Raw genomic sequence first — 19,335 nt, forward strand, 5'->3', positions numbered from 1 at the left:
CTTGTAAAATTTGCGATAAAGTTTATTACGGTCAAACTGGTAAAAATCTCGAACTAAGATTAAAACAACATAAATATAGCATTAGAACTGGACAAGATTCCAATGCTCTATTTATTCATGTAAGAGATTTTAACCATCCAATTGATTTTCAAAAAGTTGAGAAAGTAGTATCAAGCAAGTCCATGGTCGACAGGAATATAATTGAATCTTGTTTCATAAAAAGCAGTTTTGACAATAATATGAATATTTCCTTTGGTTTATATAAATTAGATCCATTTATAATTAATAGAATTTGGGAAGAATTTAATAATACACTGGACAAATAATTTTTAAATTTTCTTGGGTAGAATAGCTTGGGGGTGAGTTGTGCAAAGGACCTATCCAAGTTGGCTCGCCGCGCGTCACGTGTTTAACCGTTGTGGGATCTGATAGTGAGGTGCTGGCCGGACCCCTTATATAGCTTCCTTGGATGCTTCACTTTCATAGTTCCTTGATAATGTGAGTAGTCACGAAAGCGCTTGGAATTTCTCTATTCTTTCAGAGTGGTTGTTTTGCATATTTTGAAATCACCTGTTTACTGTGATCTTATTGCATATATATATATATATATATATATATATATATATATATATATATATATATATATATATATATATATATATATATATATATATATATATATATATATATATATATATATATATATATATATATATATATATATATATATATATATAAAATTTCACAATACTGTCAAGAAAGCACCATCACTATCATTCACATACTGTACCAGAGTCACTCATATTAATGTATAATATTTACAGATGTGCTACTTTCAGTATCATCCAGGAATGATAAATTTCGCCACTACGAGATCACTGGTTTTGTTTTATACAGCATGCACCTCCAATAGTGAACATTTAGCTTGTCATTATCTGTTGCATTATTCAATAATGCAGCTTCTTTAAAAGTCACTGTCCAACAGAAAATTATTCTTGCCACCATTAATTATTCTTTATATGGTCCCATAATACACAAAGTTCCTCACTATAATACTGGAGGTCACTAGTTAACAATCAGTATTATTGCGTCATGTATCTTTAATATTTTTAGTTCACAAAAATTATCATATTATTTCTTGTGGTTTTGTTACGCTCAGAGCATATTACTACATTTGGAACTTGTTTCCCAATAGTCTTGGCTCTTAATTAAAACTTTTTGTCCAGCAGTCTTGATTCTTAAAACTTGTTTTCCAGTAGTCTTGCTTCTTGTAAATTATTTTCCAGCAATTTTACTTCTTTAAACTTGTTTTCCAGTAGTCTTGCTTCTTGTAAATTATTTTCCAGCAGTCTTACTTCTTTAAACTTGTTTTCCAGTAGTCTTGCTTCTTGTAAATTATTTTCCAGCTGTCTTACTTCTTTAAACTTGTTTTCCAGCAGTCTTGCTTCCTGTAAATTGTTTTCCAGCAGTCTTGCTTCTTGTAAATTGTTTTCCAGCAGTGTTGCTTCTTTAAACTTGTTTTCCAGCAGTCTTGCTTCTTTAAACTTGTTTTCCAGCAGTCTTGCTTCTTTAAACTTGTTTTCCAGCAGTCTTGCTTCTTTAAACTTGTTTTCCAGCAGTCTTGCTTCTTTAAACTTGTTTTCCAGCAGTCTTGCTTCTTTAAACTTGTTTTCCAGCAGTCTTGCTTCTTTAAACTTGTTTTCCAGCAGTCTTGCTTCTTGAAATTTGTCCAGCAGGCTTACTTCTTGAAACTTCTTTTCTATGAGTTTTGCTTTAAAAATGTATTTTGTTGCTGTTTCAGAGTGCTCCTGCTTCAAGCAATGCCTGCAACTGCTAGCAAGAGCAGCTTACTTGTCGTTAAGTGCCTGTAGTTGGTGCCAGCGGTCATGACGACGGTCAGGGTACTGCAAGGCATCATACCAGTGCCGCAGCTCCATGCCCGTGCTCTCCTGAGACAATTGAAGACCACCTACAAGAACAACAGTTTACTCACTAGGTAGTCACATTTAATACACTTGTAGCCTAACATTTTTCAGACCGACGACACATCTCATTTACGTAGCCTACAGCTTTAAAAACCAAACATTTCTCATCTATGTAGCCTAGAGCTTTACAAGATAAACACCTTTCTCACTTATGCATTCTCGAGTTTTACAAACCACAACACGTTTCTCATCTCTGTAGCTTCCAAGTCTACCACAGACACAAATATATTTATAGTTAACTCTTATCTCTGTGCTATGTGACACAGGGTGTTCATTAGATGACACGACTGAATAGAACTGGACAATTTATAAAATTATTTACCATGAAAGGCAGAGATTAAATCCTTGGCAACCAGTTAGCTCTACGGATTACCCCCAATGAGAACTGAACCGGTTGATTACCTGATGAACCAGGTTATTGGTGTTAGCCACACTCAGTCCAACAAGGATGCCACAGCTGAGCTGACCAGGAAGTGACTTGAGGAGCTTATCATTTTCCCCCTCTCGAAGACAGCTAAAGGGGGTCTGTTCAAGGCTTCATTATTTCCAGTGCTCTGTTTGTAAGGCCCTTCTATGCATAGAGGATATCTCTTAGTGTATTCACTGCACCCTGCTTTTCACTGGAAATATTTTACACTGCCAAGCCAAGATCTTGGGCATAATTTCGATTTGCACATTTGGGATCAATCCCTTCAGAAATTTCCAAGTGTAAATTATGATGTATTTTTCTTGTGTATGTTACAGGTTCCTGTACATTCTCATTATCTACAGTTTCGTGTGCCTTGAAGGGGCTCTTAGTGTGCAGCAAAATTCCAGTCTAGAGAGACCAAGTGACTTAAGGAGCACCATCATTGCTTTGGCATCTCTAGTTATCCAGGCTGTCATTTTCTTTGTTTTTATGACAACACATGATTCTTGAATGTGAAATTTTCTGGTATTGTCATTCCTTAGAACCTACTTTCTTTCTAATGAGTAGTTTGAGTTTGTATTGTGGCTTCTTCAAAGGTTGTTTACCTTGCATACCATAGTTAAAAAAACAATCTTGTTATTACATCATTCTTGTAAAGTTCTCGCTTCTAGACTGTTAATTAGGCCTTTTGCTAACAATTGCATGACTTGTAGTACTTGAATCTACACATATGCTGCTATGTATGATAATTTATGTAACTGTATTTATGTATACCTGTACCTGAATAAACAATGTGCAAACCAAAATTCTGTGAGAGTACTTACCAATGAAATCATCACTACGACCAACGTCTTTATCATACACCCGAATATCTAAAAGCTTCTTCGGTAGTTCATTCCTCCGGACCTCAAACACAAACTCCTCATTGAATTCTGGGTTGAGATTCTTCCACTTGATGGCAGTGCGATACTTTTTGTGGGTTGGATCTGGTTTAAGTTGCCTGTGACCATAATGAAATGTTTTATGATTATATGATTACAGTTGCATACTGAAGGAGACATGACGTTAATGTCACGAGTTTGGTAGAAATGGCACAAAAGATGGATGGTAGTATGGCAGATATGACACTATTTCCATGGTAGTATAGCTGGAGGGAAGACAGTTTTATAACAGAAAAGATTAGGCAAGAAAGTTTCTTATCTGGATGGCTGTTACTGACAGGTTGGCATCAAGCTGATGGCTGATGTAGGACAGTTAGATGGCTAATATAAGACAATAAAATGGCTAATGCAAGACAGATGATATAAAACACAAACAAACGAAACTATTTTAAACAGTAAACATGATAAAATATGAGTTTTACAGTAGCAACAATGATAAAAAGAAAGTTTCCTGTCGGACGAAACAAATGATAGTTTAACTACTGAATGGCAGAGATGGCGCACACATCTGCCTGGGACCACATATACATGAGTACTGAATGTATATATTATATTAATAGGAAACTACTATCGCCCAATTTTATTTTAAAATCTCTATTATTATTGCCCAATTTTACTTTAAACTATATTGACCAATCTTATTGTAAACTTTTTATTGTTGCCCATTTTTATTTTATATTTAATGCCCAACTTTATTGTAAACTTTTCAACTTATTATTGCACTATTCTAATCTAGAGTTAATTACACAATCTTATACTTGCCCAATTTTACCAATACTTTATTGCCCAATCTATTTTAAACTTTTTATTATTGCCCTTTTTTATTTGTAAAGTTTAATACCCAATTTTATTATAAACTTTTTATAATTGCCCTATTCTATTTTAGACTTTATCACCCAACTTTATTTTACTTTTCTTAACCTTTTGTTACCAAATTTTTAAGTTTGTATATTCAACTCCAACTTTTATATTATCCTGTCTACCATCTCATTTCATATTCTAACCAAGTCATTGCCTTTTTTTATTTTACTATTTTTTATTATTCTTTTGCTACCTAAACTTGTGTATTTTATCTTGTCAATTTAAATCTAGTTATACTTTAGTTCTTGTTAACAACTTATATTACACCTTAGTGCAATTACAAGTGAGAGTCTGGCGCTATTTTTTAATTTGTATTTTTATATTATTAGCTTATACCTAGTCGTACTTTAGCTCATTCTAGCACAACACATAGACAATATTAACTTCATTATGTTTATTAGTGACTATACTCTATATGACCAAAGTGCTTTAGCTATATACTTGTCCAAACTTCCCACTACTACATATATCAGTACCAGAACTCACCACATAATACAGGATATAAATAACCACTATTTAAACCTAAAAGATGAATGATCACGTCGACCTTGATCTAAACCTCCATAATCTAACACACAATCAAAACTTATTGGAAAGTAACTGCCTTTATTACACAGCATCACAAGCCAGCACTATCCTGAACACTGCTAAATGTCTATCAGTTCTTAACTACAACATCAGGTCCTTAAGCAAACACTATGATGACCTCCTGGCACTCCTTGAAGCACTAAAGACACCCTTCTCCTGCATTATTCTTACTGAGACCTGGCTTAAGCAGGACACAATAGATATCTACCCTCTACCAGGATACACAGTAATCCACAACTGCAGACCATACCAAGTTGGGGGTGGTATTGCAATCTATTACTCTAACCAACTATCTTGTATTAGCACCACTTGCTTTAGTGATGAATATGGGGAATACATTTTTGCTAGTTTTACTGTAAAAAACCTTAAGACGCCTATAACAATCGGTGCCATTTACCGGATACCCCACACAAACATCCCAAATTTCAGTGAGAAATTAAAGGCACTAATAACAAACAGACAAATGAATAAGCACCACCTTCTCTTAGCTGGAGACTTCAACATCAACCTTGGCCTACTAGATGATCAGCCTGTAACTGATTTCATCAACAATATGAACAACACACTTCTCATACCAACAATAACTAAACCAACCAGGCTCACTGAGACAAGTGCAACCATAATAGACGGACAGGCGGACAGGCGGACATCAACCGAATCTTTCAGTGGGCTGCAAAAACAATATGAAGTTCAACGATGAGAAATTTCAATTACTCAGATATGGTAAACACGAGGAAATTAAATCTTCATCAGAGTACAAAACAAATTCTGGCCACAAAATAGAGCGAAACACCAACGTGAAAGACCTGGGAGTGATCATGTCGGAGGATCTCACCTTCAAGGACCATAACATTGTATCAATCGCATCTGCTAGAAAAATGACAGGATGGATAATGAGAACCTTCAAAACTAGGGAGGCCAAGCCCATGATGACACTCTTCAGGTCACTTGTTCTATCTAGGCTGGCATATTGCTGCACACTAACAGCACCTTTCAAGGCAGGTGAAATTGCTGACCTAGAAAATGTACAGAGAACCTTCACGGCGCGCATAACGGAGATAAAACACCTCAATTACTGGGAGCGCTTGAGGTTCCTGAACCTGTATTCCCTGGAACGCAGGCAGGAGAGATAAGATAAGATAAGATAAGATTTTGTTCGGATTTTTAACCCCGGAGGGTTAGCCACCCAGGATAACCCAAGAAAGTCAGTGCGTCATCGAGGACTGTCTAACTTATTTCCATTGGGGTCCTTAATCTTGTCCCCCAGGATGCAACCCACACCAGTCGACTAACACCCAGGTACCTATTTGCTGCTAGGTGAACAGGACAACAGGTGTAAGGAAACGTGTCGAATGTTTCCACCCGCCGGGAATCGAACCCGGGCCCTCCGTGTGTGAAGCGGGAGCTTTAGCCACCAGACCACCGGGCCACACCTGGAAAATCCTAGAGGGACTAGTACCGAACTTGCACACGAAAATCACTCACTACGAAAGCAAAAGACTTGGCAGACGATGCAACATCCCCCCAATGAAAAGCAGGGGTGTCACTAGCACGTTAAGAGACCATACAATAAGTGTCAGGGGTCCAAGACTGTTCAACTGCCTCCCAGCATACATAAGGGGGATTACCAACAGACCCCTGGCAGTCTTCAAGCTGGCACTGGACAAGCACCTAAAGTCGGTTCCTGACCAGCAGGGCTGTGGCTCGTACGTTGGTTTGCGTGCAGCCAGCAGCAACAGCCTGGTTGATCAGGCTCTGATCCACCAGGAGGCCTGGTCACAGACCGGGCCGCGGGGGCGTTGACCCCCGGAACTCTCTCCAGGTAAACTCCAGGTGAGCATCAACTCCAGGTGAGCATATACTAGCCCCCCTTAAATCAGGGATAATCACAGACAGCACTACAGACCACTACCCTACCTTCCTCTTAACAAACATTAGTAAATCACGACTCACGAAATCGTAATGACACGATTGCAAACGACGGGCTGGAGTTTTGAGACTCTCTGACCGCGGGTTCAATCCCGGCCGGGGTATGGTTTGTTTGCAATCGTGTCATTACGATTTCGTGAGTCATGTTGACGGCAGTGAAGGGACTTGAGCTAGAGTTCGTCACGGCCACGCTAGCTGGAGATTAGTCTGTAAAAACTTGCATTTGTTGTCACAGTGGTGCCTGTGCTAACCTTCCTATGGTGTAGAAATACAGGAGGGCCCTGCTTTATGGCGTTTCACTTTACGGCGTTCCGCTAATACGGTCATTTCAAATTATGACCAAAACTCGCTATACAGCTCCCCCCACCTGACTTTCTAATACAGTCACCGCGCCCCACCTTGTTTGTTTACATTCTTCGTGAGCTCAGTAAGCACTAAGTCTCTCCATTTTGTCTGGAAACTCCAAAATTTCAAATGTTTTTAAAAGTTATTTCATATTTTATATATACTCTGATAATTATACTTATGTATACCTGTACTTAAATAAACTTACATACTGTGCTGGCATGCAGGTACACATTAAAATCAGTAAGAGTGTCTTATGTCTCCAGACGTCATATTAGTAATGATAATAATAATCATCGAGTCTCATTTAAATGTCGTATATTACGTTAAATACACATTTTCATTAATCCATCTATGATATTTTTTCAAAATTATATAATAAACACGATACATAACATAAAAAGATGATAAATACACCCCACAATAGAATAAATAAACATAAATATGAGATGTGGTAGCCAGATAACTTGTACAAGTGACGCCAAGAATAACATTTTCTCTAATCTAACATAAGGGAAAATGTGTTACTGGGGGTAACTGTAGAAAATTATTCCTTTCGTATGTATGTAAGTTTATTCAGGTATACACAAATACAGTTACACAGATTATCATACATAACAACATAAGTGTAGAGAACCTAGGATAACCCAAAAAAGTCAGAGTGACTTATTTCCATTACCTTCACTCAGAGCATCATTTCTTCTCAAAATGATGTTACATGAGAATGGGAGTGTTCTTCTTTATTTATTCTACCGTATCAATGTAGAGACAACCTGTACACAATGTAACTTGTACACAAACCAGACGTGTACACTTCGTTTACAAAACTTACCTTTGCCTGGTTTATTTACATAACTCTGCGCCTGTACTCTCTCATGCACTCATTCTTTCTCTCATTTATTCGTTTTATCTCATTTACTTACTCCTGACCCTACATTAAGACTACAAATATTTTAAGGTAAATAATGAGTGAACTGTATATACATTTTATTGCTCTGGGATGCTTAAATGTAATAGAATATTATGTGTAGGTGGGTTGGCCTGGTATGGTAGCCCGGCTAACTACCATACATACCACACTTGATTTTTTACAATAAACACTACTCATCTCACCCTATATTTTAAGGTAAGTAACGAGTGAACTGTATATACATTTTATCGCTCTGGGATGCTTAAATGTAATAGAATATTATGTGTAGGTGGGTTGGCCTGGTATGGTAGCCTGGCTGACTACCATACATACCACACTTGATTTCTTACAATAAATACTACTTGTCTCACCCTAGATTAAGACTATAAATATTTTAAGGTAAGTAATGAGTGCACTATGTGTGTATTGTACTTTTTTATTGTTTTTTGATGCCTGGTTCTATTGCTAACTTAATATATGTTAGTGTAAATTTGTTATCTAGTGTTTGTATGCATCTGTAAGTGGAAAAAAAGGGTGTTCCACTTTACGGCGATAGCCTGGAACCTAACCAGCCGTATAAGTGGGGCCCTACTGTATACCTAGTTGGACGAATCTTATTGTGGCTAGCTGGTCTAGTGGCTAACGCAACGGGCTGGAGTTTTGAGACTCTCTGACAGCGGGTTCAATCCCGGCCGGGGTATGGTTTGATTAGTAAATCACCACTGGAATACAACAAAGTTTCATTTAGACTCCATGACGAGGCCTCAATAAGGAATTTCACAGCTGACCTAGAGACTGTTGACTGGCCTAGAGAATTCTCCAAGGCCAATGGTATTGACGATTGGACAGACATTTTTCTTAACAAATTACTTAGACTATACAACAAACACTGTCTTATAAAAACGAAACATATCACGAATAAATGGCTCGGTTGCCCATGGCTAACCAGCAGCATTCTGATAAGAAACACCAATATGAAAAGCAATATAGACAGGGCTTAATACACAAAGATATTCTTAAACACTATTCATCAGTTCTCATCAAAGTAATAAAGAAAGCCAAACAACTATACTACTCCAGCAGATTCACTGACACAAGAGGAGATATAAAATAGACCTGGAAAACACTCCCAGATTCTGGGGACCCACAAACTGAAAAAAAACAAGAACATTGTCCTAACTAAACCTAATGAAACACCACTGCATCCCATTGATACAGCTAACAAGATAAACGACTTCTTCTCAACCATAGGATCTAACCTCACCAGTAAAATCCCATGTACCAACACCCGTGCCAGGGACTACCTAGATGGGAATTTCCCAAATTCCTTCTATCTTGTACCAACTGAGTCCACCGTTGTCACCGAGATTATAAAGTCACTTAAAAATAACTCAGGGAATCTGTCTCATGTCCCACCATTATTGTACAAGCGAGCAGCCCATGTCCTTTCGCATGTTATTTCATTACTTTTTAACAAGTCACTAGAAACTAGCACCTTCCCGACACTACTCAAGACATAAAGGTGATGACCCTACAGATTTAAACAACTATAGGCCAATATCAAACTTACCATTGCTATCCAAAATCTTCGAGAAACTCGTGCACAGGAGACTATACTCATTTATAATGGCACAAAACATACGCAACCCCTGCCAATTTGGATTCAGGAAAAATGAAAGCACTAATGATGCAACTGTAAAAATGCTAGATCTGCTTTCCACAGCATTGGAAAATAAGGAGTATCTGCTAGGAATTGTTATTGACCTAAGAAAAACTTTTGACACAGTCGACCATGGCATCCTACTCCACAAACTTGACCATTATGGTATAAGAGGCCATGCGCTTGCATATTTCAAATCCTACCTTACTAATAGGTATCAGTATGTCACCATTAAAGACACAGCATCATCAACACGGCCACTTGATACTGGAGTTCCGCAGGGAAGTGTCCTTGGTCCCCTGCTCTTCCTCATTTACATCAATGATCTTCCAAACGTATCCCAACACCTGAAACCTATTCTCTTTGCCGATGACACGACTTATGTCATCTCTCACCCTAATCTTGCCACCCTCAACACCATTGTTAACGAGGAGCTGCTCAAAATATTGACTTGGATGACAGCTAATAAACTTACACTTAACACTGACAAAACCTACTATACATGTATTATGTTTGGTAGCAGAGCAGGTGTTGCACAACTTAACATTAAGATCGACAACACTCTAATTGCCAAACATAATGAGGGCAAATTCCTAGGCCTATACCTCGACAATAACCTGAATTTCAGCACCCATATCCTGGAGTTTACCTGGAGAGAGTTCCGGGGGTCAACGGTTGGGATCCTCTCTAAGATACGACACTACGTGCCGCAAAATGCCCTTCTCACACTATACCCTTCACTCATTTATCCATACCTCACCTATGCTATCTGTGCTTGGGGATCAACTGCAGCAACACACCTAAAGCCAATAATAACCCAACAAAAAGCTGCAGTAAGAATAATCACTAAATCCCATCCCTGGCAACACCCCTCCCCACTCTTCATAGATCTAAACTTATTCCCTGTTCAGTACATCCACACTTACTACTGTGCAATCTACATCTACAGGACCTTAAATTCCAATATTAACCTTGACCTAAAATGCTTTCTTAATAGTTGTGACAGAACCCACAGGCACAACACCAGACACAAACATCTCTATGACATTCCCCATGTCCGACTAAACCTTTACAAAAATTCAATGTGTGTCAAAGGCCCTAAAATCTGGAACACCCTACCTGAAAACTCTAGAACTGCAGACACATTCATCACCTTCAAAACTACCATTAGAAAGCATCTTATCTCCCTGATACACCCTGTCAACTAACTACAACCACCTGGTGGTTCACACTTACACTCACTCACCCATTTGACTATAAACACAGAAATACGAATCTTAATCTTAAAATAATGAATCCTAACTAGTCATAAGTTTGCCTATGATACTCCAATTGTGGAAATTTATTCGGTCATAAAGTTCCACAGGACAGATACGTCATACAAAGATCCCAACAGGTCGTGGATGGAACAGCTGGGTTGGGTGGCCCTTACACCCATCCGGGTTGGCAGAGGTGGTTGGAAAGGTACATCTTAATTGATAGATTTACCCTTCAAGGAAGAAGTAGGTAGTTTATACTGTTAGTACACTAATATTAGGATTATTGAGGCAACTGTAGATAATAATGTAGACCTAAGACCTCAATGTAGGTAGTAATATGCCGATAATGTAGGAAAACACTAGGTTATATTAGCCAGGGAGAACTGGCAGCCCAAGTTTGAATGCTGGGCACTGGGTTTTGAGACCCCAGTGCCTTTCTTCTAAGACCAGACACCATCGGAGCAACAAGTGCCATTGTCAGCAGGCGACGCCCCCCATGTGTCTTCACATACTAGACCTGGGGAAATCTGGTGGAGGCACCTGGACGTACCGTAGATGTCCTCCTCCGTCAGGCCCATACAATAAGACAAGACCTCCTTTTCCTTCTCGGGATTTTGGCCAGTTTCTGGGGGAAACTGCGAGTGAGTTGAGTTGTGGGCCTTTGTGCAGACAGGCGGCCCATGACCAGTACCTACCGGCGTCACTCCATCAGGCTTAGAAGCTACTGTCCATTTCTGCATAGTTATGCTAGGGGATACACACCCCCTTGGAAACAGGAAATTCTGAGGTGTAGGCAGGTGACTACCATTAGAAAACATCTTATCTTCCTGATACACCCCGTCAACTAACTACACGAATACCACCTGGTGGTTCACACTTACACTCACTCACCCATTTGACCATAAACAGAAATATTAATCTCAATCTTAAAATAATGAATCCTGTGATACTCCAATACTGAAACTATGTACTGTGCCAAAACAAAAGCATTCACATTGCTAAACTCACAAACTAGTATTTAGTCACTTAGCCATAATACCAACTTACCTCATAATTTGTAATATTTTAAAATTAAGAATTAAACTAAGTCTCCCCGAAATGCCTAGCCATGCTAGGTGTTCTAGTGGTACTCTGTAATCATTAGTTTACTACATGTAAACTACACAATAACCAAATTCTGTAAACTCAGCATTGTAATCCTTATAGAGAATAAACTTTGAATTGAATTGAATTGAATATCTACTGAATATTGCAGGAATTAAGGCTCCTGGTTGCACGTGGTTCTGAGAGGAAGTCCAGAGGGGCTACAGCTAATGGAGGTTGAAGATCGGGATACATTCTCCAACACCAAGTAAGTTAGTCCTGTACATGTGCATGCAGGCGAGATTTCTTGCAACATCAGTCATTTATGGAAATCTGTCCTATAAGCCACTTGTGAGGCTGAGGTACCGACCTCAGGGCTCGGTGTCAACAGAGCTTGCCAGGGTAGGCAACTCACTTGGGGGCAGTCCAGACAAATTTTCACACCAATATAGAAACAACTATGTATTGTGCCAAAACAAAAGCATTCACATTGCTAAACTCACTAACTAGTATTTAGCCACTTAGCTATAATACCACCTTACTCCATAATTTGTAATAATTTAGAGTTAAGAATTAATCTAAGTCTGCCCGAAATGCCTAGCCATGCTAGGTGTCCTAGTGGCACCTCTGTAATTAGTATTTTATTACATGTAAACCACACAATAACCAAAATATGTAAACCCCGCATTGTAATCCTTATAGAGAATAAACTTGATTGACTGTTTGATAGTACATGGGCTATACGAGCACCTGAGGAGCGGGAGGTAATGAAGATCGATCCTAGGAAAGGAAGGACAGCTAATATTTCTTGGGTCAAGAACCCTTCACCGGTATCAGGGAAGTATATGTTAGGTCAAGTAAGATTCGTTAGGAAACAGGAAGTGTTTCTTGATACGGGTGTTAGTCATATGATGACCCAACAACTGGAGCTTTTGGTCATCTGACCGAGGCCTTCCGTTAACTTACCGGTCCATCCCTTAAATATTAAGATTATCTTAGTATAAGGAAGGCAAGCATACAATTGTGTACATACACTTTGACGTAAGGATCTGAGAAGCCGTTGGAGTCCATGGAAGGAAGGTGGGCACAGCGGACGATACCAACGATGAGAGCACTCCTCTGTGTGGCGTACTTGAGACTGAGTAGTACCTTCCCTCGTTCAGCCTCACCCTTCACCTCATCTTCCAACAACTGTAACAGTCACTCAACACTTAACTGACTGCTTGGCGCCGGCACACTGCAGTATAATTCAGCATGAACATGAGAGGCTTGCAATCAAGTGACATTACTCGGATGCTTTTAATATCAATAAGTATTGGAAGGAATATAAAGTATATGTTACTCGTAAAAGGTTTACTTACGATGGCTCGCTTCTCTAGGTTGATTCTTATACGTTTAGTTTCATGAGGACGAACTTTCTTGAGGGCCATGCGAGCTTCACCTAAAAAGTCACAGCCAAACCGCTCCTCGTCTGTAAGAGAAAACGTCATCACTTGACAGGATGAACTACACTGTTTAATCTGGCGGGATTAACTTGCAAGATATTTTTTAGATGTCCCCAAACTGGAAGCGTAATATTATGAGGAAGAACCTGGTGCAGGTGAGCTAATAGATTTTTCGTATTTACGGGATATATAGCGTCTGGGGAATGGAAGGAAATCAGGATCGAGAAATGGAAGAGGACGGGTCCATTTCCTTGACTCAAAATCCCCTCTCCAGCATCAAGGAACCTCCTCAGAGAGACATCTAACAAAAGTAAATCAATGTAGCCTTACCATTACATTAATGAATGTCTTCCCTGCTCTTAAACTATACATCTAATCTAACTACATGTTTTAGCTATTGGTCTTGCTCAACTTATCCATAGTCAACCTTCAGTTATTAAGTTTATTTAGGTACAAGTACACCTAAGTACAATTATCATAGCTAGAAACATATGTGTAAACTATCTAGGATAATTCAAAAAACAGTGACTTATTTCTATTTTGGTCCTTGTACAACCATGGAGGTGCTGGGGAATGGAGCCGGAACTTCTCTGGTGGCTGTTGATTAGTCAAGTGCAGGTTTGTTTATAACCCTCAGATTGATTACTGTGAGCCTAGTGCAAGTATGTGTAATCTTAGGTATATAATAAATCTGAAGTGCTATATGTTAACATATGTGCAAACCGAACTATATCGTATTTTGTCGTCAAGATTTCTCTCTCTCTCTTCCCTCCGCTTTTCCTGTCTCCTGTATATAATTTATATTTTATATTATCCCCGCTCTGCGGTGATGTGCATATCTTCATATAAATTCAATTTTTCATGTGTTTGGGATAGGCTGTCTTGAGGGATGTTGATTCCCCCGTAATAGGAACTCCAACTCTGATGGAAGGAAACCAATGAAGCTTCCCTAGCTGATGGAATACTCGATATCCTTATTTCCCTACTGAAGTCTACCATTATTGGTGAATGGGGTTTAAAAGCCTATGAACACGAGGCTGCACGGTAACCTACTTTAACCCAATGTATGTATGCGACCCATTCTATGTGATGGAATATGACATGGAAACGTAGCTTTATTTGCCACTCTATTACTGTCATATGGAATAGTGTAGCAGCAAATTGCGAATGTAAACAATCTTGCTAAATAAAAAGCTTTTTATTTTTCTGCTCAACATTAATTTATAAAGACGCTACACTGCTATGGCCTAGAGAATAAAAAAAATATCCAAGATGGTGGAGGAAGGAAGAGTGATGAGCGTCACCGAAGGTGAGTCAAGGAGAAGGCAAGAGACTTACCCAAGTTAATGAGGCAGGGAGAGGTAAGAGTCTTACCCAAGATGGTGAGTCTAAGTGTCTTGCGAGCCATCTCTTGGTCTGAGATACCATAGTAGGTGAGAGTCTCGTTGAAGTCTGGGTTGACAGTCTTGGTGACCGTACGTGTCCTCAACTTGTTCGACTGGCGGGTAGTCCATGAAACAAGACAGGGCGCAACAATTAATTCAATCAAATGAAAACCAAATCAAATCACGTATTTTTAAAACGCTATACGGAAATAAAGTATAAAATATTTAAACGGCCATCATGTTAGCGGTAGAGGTACAAAGGCACGTAATGGAACAGAGGTAATTTTTCATGTACGTAAGCTAAGCAGTAGCACAGATGTGTAATAACAAGCTCTGAAGCTTGAATCAATGCTGATATAACAGGTGTTGATAATTAAATACTGTCTAAGACCTCTACAGACTCTTCTATATCAAATCTCATTAAGCCAACGTTCTCAATACTTTCTTAAGAGCGAGTTAGAGCGATCAGAGTGCTCCTGGAGTGGCAACTTAATTACGCACGAGTAATTACACAGCTTAACGGAGTTTATTGTGTAAGATTGGCATTGTGTATTATATGTATTAAATAAAAATAAGATACCTTGCTGGCGCCAGGCAGGAGGTGGAGCTTCACGTAGGGATCAGCTTGTCTATTGCTGCTGTCTGCTGGCTTCAGATTCTGAAAGAAATAATTAAAGCTAACCCATTTAACTGACATAAAGTTCTACAATAAATAATCAAGTCAGCCCATATATAAAAGATACTTGACAATCTCCTGCCGCTCCCCCACACACTCTGCCTGACCTTCACCATGGAACCTCTACATTAAATTCAGATTATTTTTAAACTTAAGCTGATTTCCTGCACCGACTGTGAATTCCTTCATTTACCAGGGTGCTCAGCCTCAGCACCTCACTTCCATCTTCTTCCATACCAGGTACCAGGTAGTGCTGAATGATGTAAAAGATTCAGCACTTTATGTGAATATAAGAATAAGCACAGATCCTTGATGAGACAGGAAGACAGCAGGAGCTAAGAAGGGAAGGGAGCTTACGAATGAAGGGAGATTGCGAGTGAAGGGAGCTTACGAGTGAAGGGAGATTGCGAGTGAAGGGAGATTGCGAGTGAAGGGAGATTGCGAGTGAAGGGAGCTTACGAGTGAAGGGAGCTTACGAGTGAAGGGAGATTGCGAGTGAAGGGAGCTTGCGAGTGAAGGGAGCCTGTTTACCTGGAGTTTACCTGGAGAGAGTTCCGGGGGTCAACGCCCCCGCGGCCCGGTCTGTGACCAGGCCTCCTGGTGGATCAGAGCCTGATCAACCAGGCTGTTGCTGCTGGCTGCACGCAAACCAACGTACGAGCCACAGCCCAGCTGGTCAGGAACCGACTTTAGGTGCTTGTCCAGTGCCAGCTTGAAGACTGCCAGGGGTCTGTTGGTAATCCCCCTTATGTATGCTGGGAGGCAGTTGAACAGTCTCGGGCCCCTGACACTTATTGTATGGTCTCTTAACGTGCTAGTGACACCCCTGCTTTTCATTGGGGGGATGTTGCATCGTCTGCCAAGTCTTTTGCTTTCGTAGTGAGTGATTTTCGTGTGCAAGTTCGGTACTAGTCCCTCTAGGATTTTCCAGGTGTATGTAATCATGTATCTCTCCCGCCTGCGTTCCAGGGAATACAGGTTCAGGAACCTCAAGCGCTCCCAGTAATTGAGGTGTTTTATCTCCGTTATGCGCGCTGTGAAAGTTCTCTGTACATTTTCTAGGTCGGCAATTTCACCTGCCTTGAATGGCGCTGTTAGTGTGCAGCAATATTCCAGCCTAGATAGGACAAGTGACCTGAAGAGTGTCATCATGGGCTTGGCCTCCCTAGTTTTGAAGGTTCTCATTATCCATTATCCATCCTGTGGGTGTAGGAGACTTATAAGAGGGTGTTTTCTTATTAAGAAATATTGGGTGTGCCAGCAGTGTGGTGCAACACTACAAGTGGATGTATGGAGGAGTCAGCAGGTGATAAAAAGGGAGTGCAAAAAGATATTTATTAATACAACGTTTTCACCCAAATTTAATAAAGCCTCAAGCAGGTGAAACAATGTGCTAATGATACTTATGTCGTGGGAAGGAAAGTTAGGTATGTTTCCCTAGCATATTCCATCACATGTGATAGTCACAGACTTCACGGTAATGAGGATATCGTCAAGCCTGAAGTGAGAAACTTCAGTAGGTCGATGAGGATATAAAATATTCCACTACAGGTTCAGTACGTACGTCAGCTTTGTAGGTTTCGTTCTGGGAGAGCTCGGTTTACCTGGAGTTTACCTGGAGAGAGTTCCGGGGGTCAACGCCCCCGCGGCCCGGTCTGTGACCAGGCCTCCTGGTGGATCAGAACCTGATCAACCAGGCTGTTACTGTTGGCTGCACGCAAACCAACGTACGGTTGGTAGCGCACTCAGTTCACCTGCTGTCCCTGTTCATCTAGCAGTATATAGGTACCTGGGTGTTAGCAGACTGGTGTGGGTCGCATCCTGGGGACAAAATTTACCTACCCTTGTTATGGCTGCCCCATAATAAGGGGCTTTCTATATAGTATGTCAGCTATGGTCTGTATATATTGCACATGTACTTGTAGAAATAAAGATTATTATTATGATAATTGTACTTATGTGCACCTGTACCTAAATAAACTTATTTACTCTGGAGTTGCCATCCTTCTGAATGGCCTATCCCACACACAGGAGAAATAGAATTTGTGAAAAAAAATCATTATTCGCTTAAGGAGGGAAGGGGACTTAGTTTGGGAGATGGGGTCAGAAGGTTTAAAGGGATCAGAAGAGAAGTGTTATTAGAAATGGGGTTTAGTTAGGGCCGGGAGCGTAAGAGAAAACAGGGAGCTCAGGAGAAAACGGGAGCTCAGGAGAAAACAGGGAGCTCAGGAGAAAACGGGAGCTCAGGAGAAAACAGGGAGCTCAGGAGAAAACGGGACCTCAATAGAAAGTGGGAAGTCGAAAGAAGACGGGAAGCTTAGGAAGAGGAAGGAAGAATAAAGAGGCACAATGCCGTGACTGGAACAATACACAAATAAACAGCACATAGGAGAAACACATGAGGACGTTTCTGTCTCAAGTACGAGGCAAGAAGAAAGAAACTTCGCTCATATTATAAATATAAATATTTTACGTAAACTGTCTCTCGTTATTATTTTGGCTTCAAACTTTACCTTCCAACAAGTTTTATAATGTACTTATAATTTCTTCAATCTCTTTTCAGTCCATATATGCAGAGTGTAAAGTACTGTATAAAGTACTGTATAAAGTACTGTATAAAGTACTGTATAAAGTACTGTATAAAGTACTGTATAAAGTACTGTATAAAGTACTGTATAAAGTACTGTATAAAGTACTGTATAAAGTACTGTGTTAAGTACTATATAAAGTACTGTATAAAGTACTGTATAAAGTACTGTATAAAGTACTGTATAAAGTACTGTATAAAGTACTGTATAAAGTACTGTATAAAGTACTATATAAAGTACTGTATAAAGTACTGTATAAAGTACTGTATAAAGTACTGTATAAAGTACTGTATAAAGTACTGTATAAAGTACTGTATAAAGTACTGTGTTAAGTACTATATAAAGTACTGTATAAAGTACTGTGTTAAGTACTGTGTTAAGTACTATATAAAGTACTGTATAAAGTACTGTATAAAGTACTGTGTTAAGTACTATATAAAGTACTGTATAAAGTACTGTATAAAGTACTGTATAAAGTACTATATAAAGTACTGTATAAAGTACTGTATAAAGTACTGTATAAAGTACTGTATAAAGTACTGTATAAAGTACTGTATAAAGTACTATATAAAGTACTGTGTTAAGTACTATATAAAGTACTATATAAAGTACTGTATAAAGTACTGTATAAAGTACTGTATAAAGTACTGTATAAAGTACTATATAAAGTACTGTATAAAGTACTGTATAAAGTACTGTATAAAGTACTGTATAAAGTACTGTATAAAGTACTGTATAAAGTACTGTATAAAGTACTGTGTTAAGTACTATATAAAGTACTGTATAAAGTACTGTATAAAGTACTGTATAAAGTACTATATAAAGTACTGTATAAAGTACTGTATAAAGTACTGTATAAAGTACTGTATAAAGTACTGTATAAAGTACTGTATAAAGTACTGTATAAAGTACTGTATAAAGTACTATATAAAGTACTGTATAAAGTACTGTATAAAGTACTGTATAAAGTACTGTATAAAGTACTATATAAAGTACTGTATAAAGTACTGTATAAAGTACTGTATAAAGTACTGTATAAAGTACTGTATAAAGTACTGTATAAAGTACTGTGTTAAGTACTGTATAAAGTACTGTATAAAGTACTGTGTTAAGTACTGTATAAAGTACTATATAAAGTACTGTATAAAGTACTGTATAAAGTACTGCATAAAGTACTGTATAAAGTACTGTGTTAAGTACTGTATAAAGTACTGTATAAAGTACTGTGTTAAGTACTGTATAAAGTACTATATAAAGTACTGTATAAAGTA

General features: G+C 38.9%; 1 protein-coding gene across 1 annotated transcript; it reads right to left on the reverse strand.

Moving 5' to 3' along the window:
* Nucleotides 1–701: 701 nt before the first annotated feature.
* LOC128684283 (double C2-like domain-containing protein beta) lies at nt 702–15,711 on the reverse strand. Its single transcript, XM_070098347.1, has 7 exons — nt 15,670–15,711; nt 15,381–15,503; nt 14,790–14,913; nt 13,332–13,441; nt 13,004–13,161; nt 3,219–3,394; nt 702–1,969 (listed from the first exon to the last, which is right to left on the reverse strand). The coding sequence occupies exons 1-7, from the start codon at nt 15,709–15,711 to the stop codon at nt 1,848–1,850; spliced, it is 855 nt and encodes a 284-aa protein (XP_069954448.1). The 3' UTR covers nt 702–1,847.
* Nucleotides 15,712–19,335: the final 3,624 nt, after the last annotated feature.

This window comes from Cherax quadricarinatus, chromosome 4 (genome assembly GCF_038502225.1).
Source record: "Cherax quadricarinatus isolate ZL_2023a chromosome 4, ASM3850222v1, whole genome shotgun sequence".
NCBI lineage: Eukaryota > Metazoa > Arthropoda > Malacostraca > Decapoda > Parastacidae > Cherax > Cherax quadricarinatus.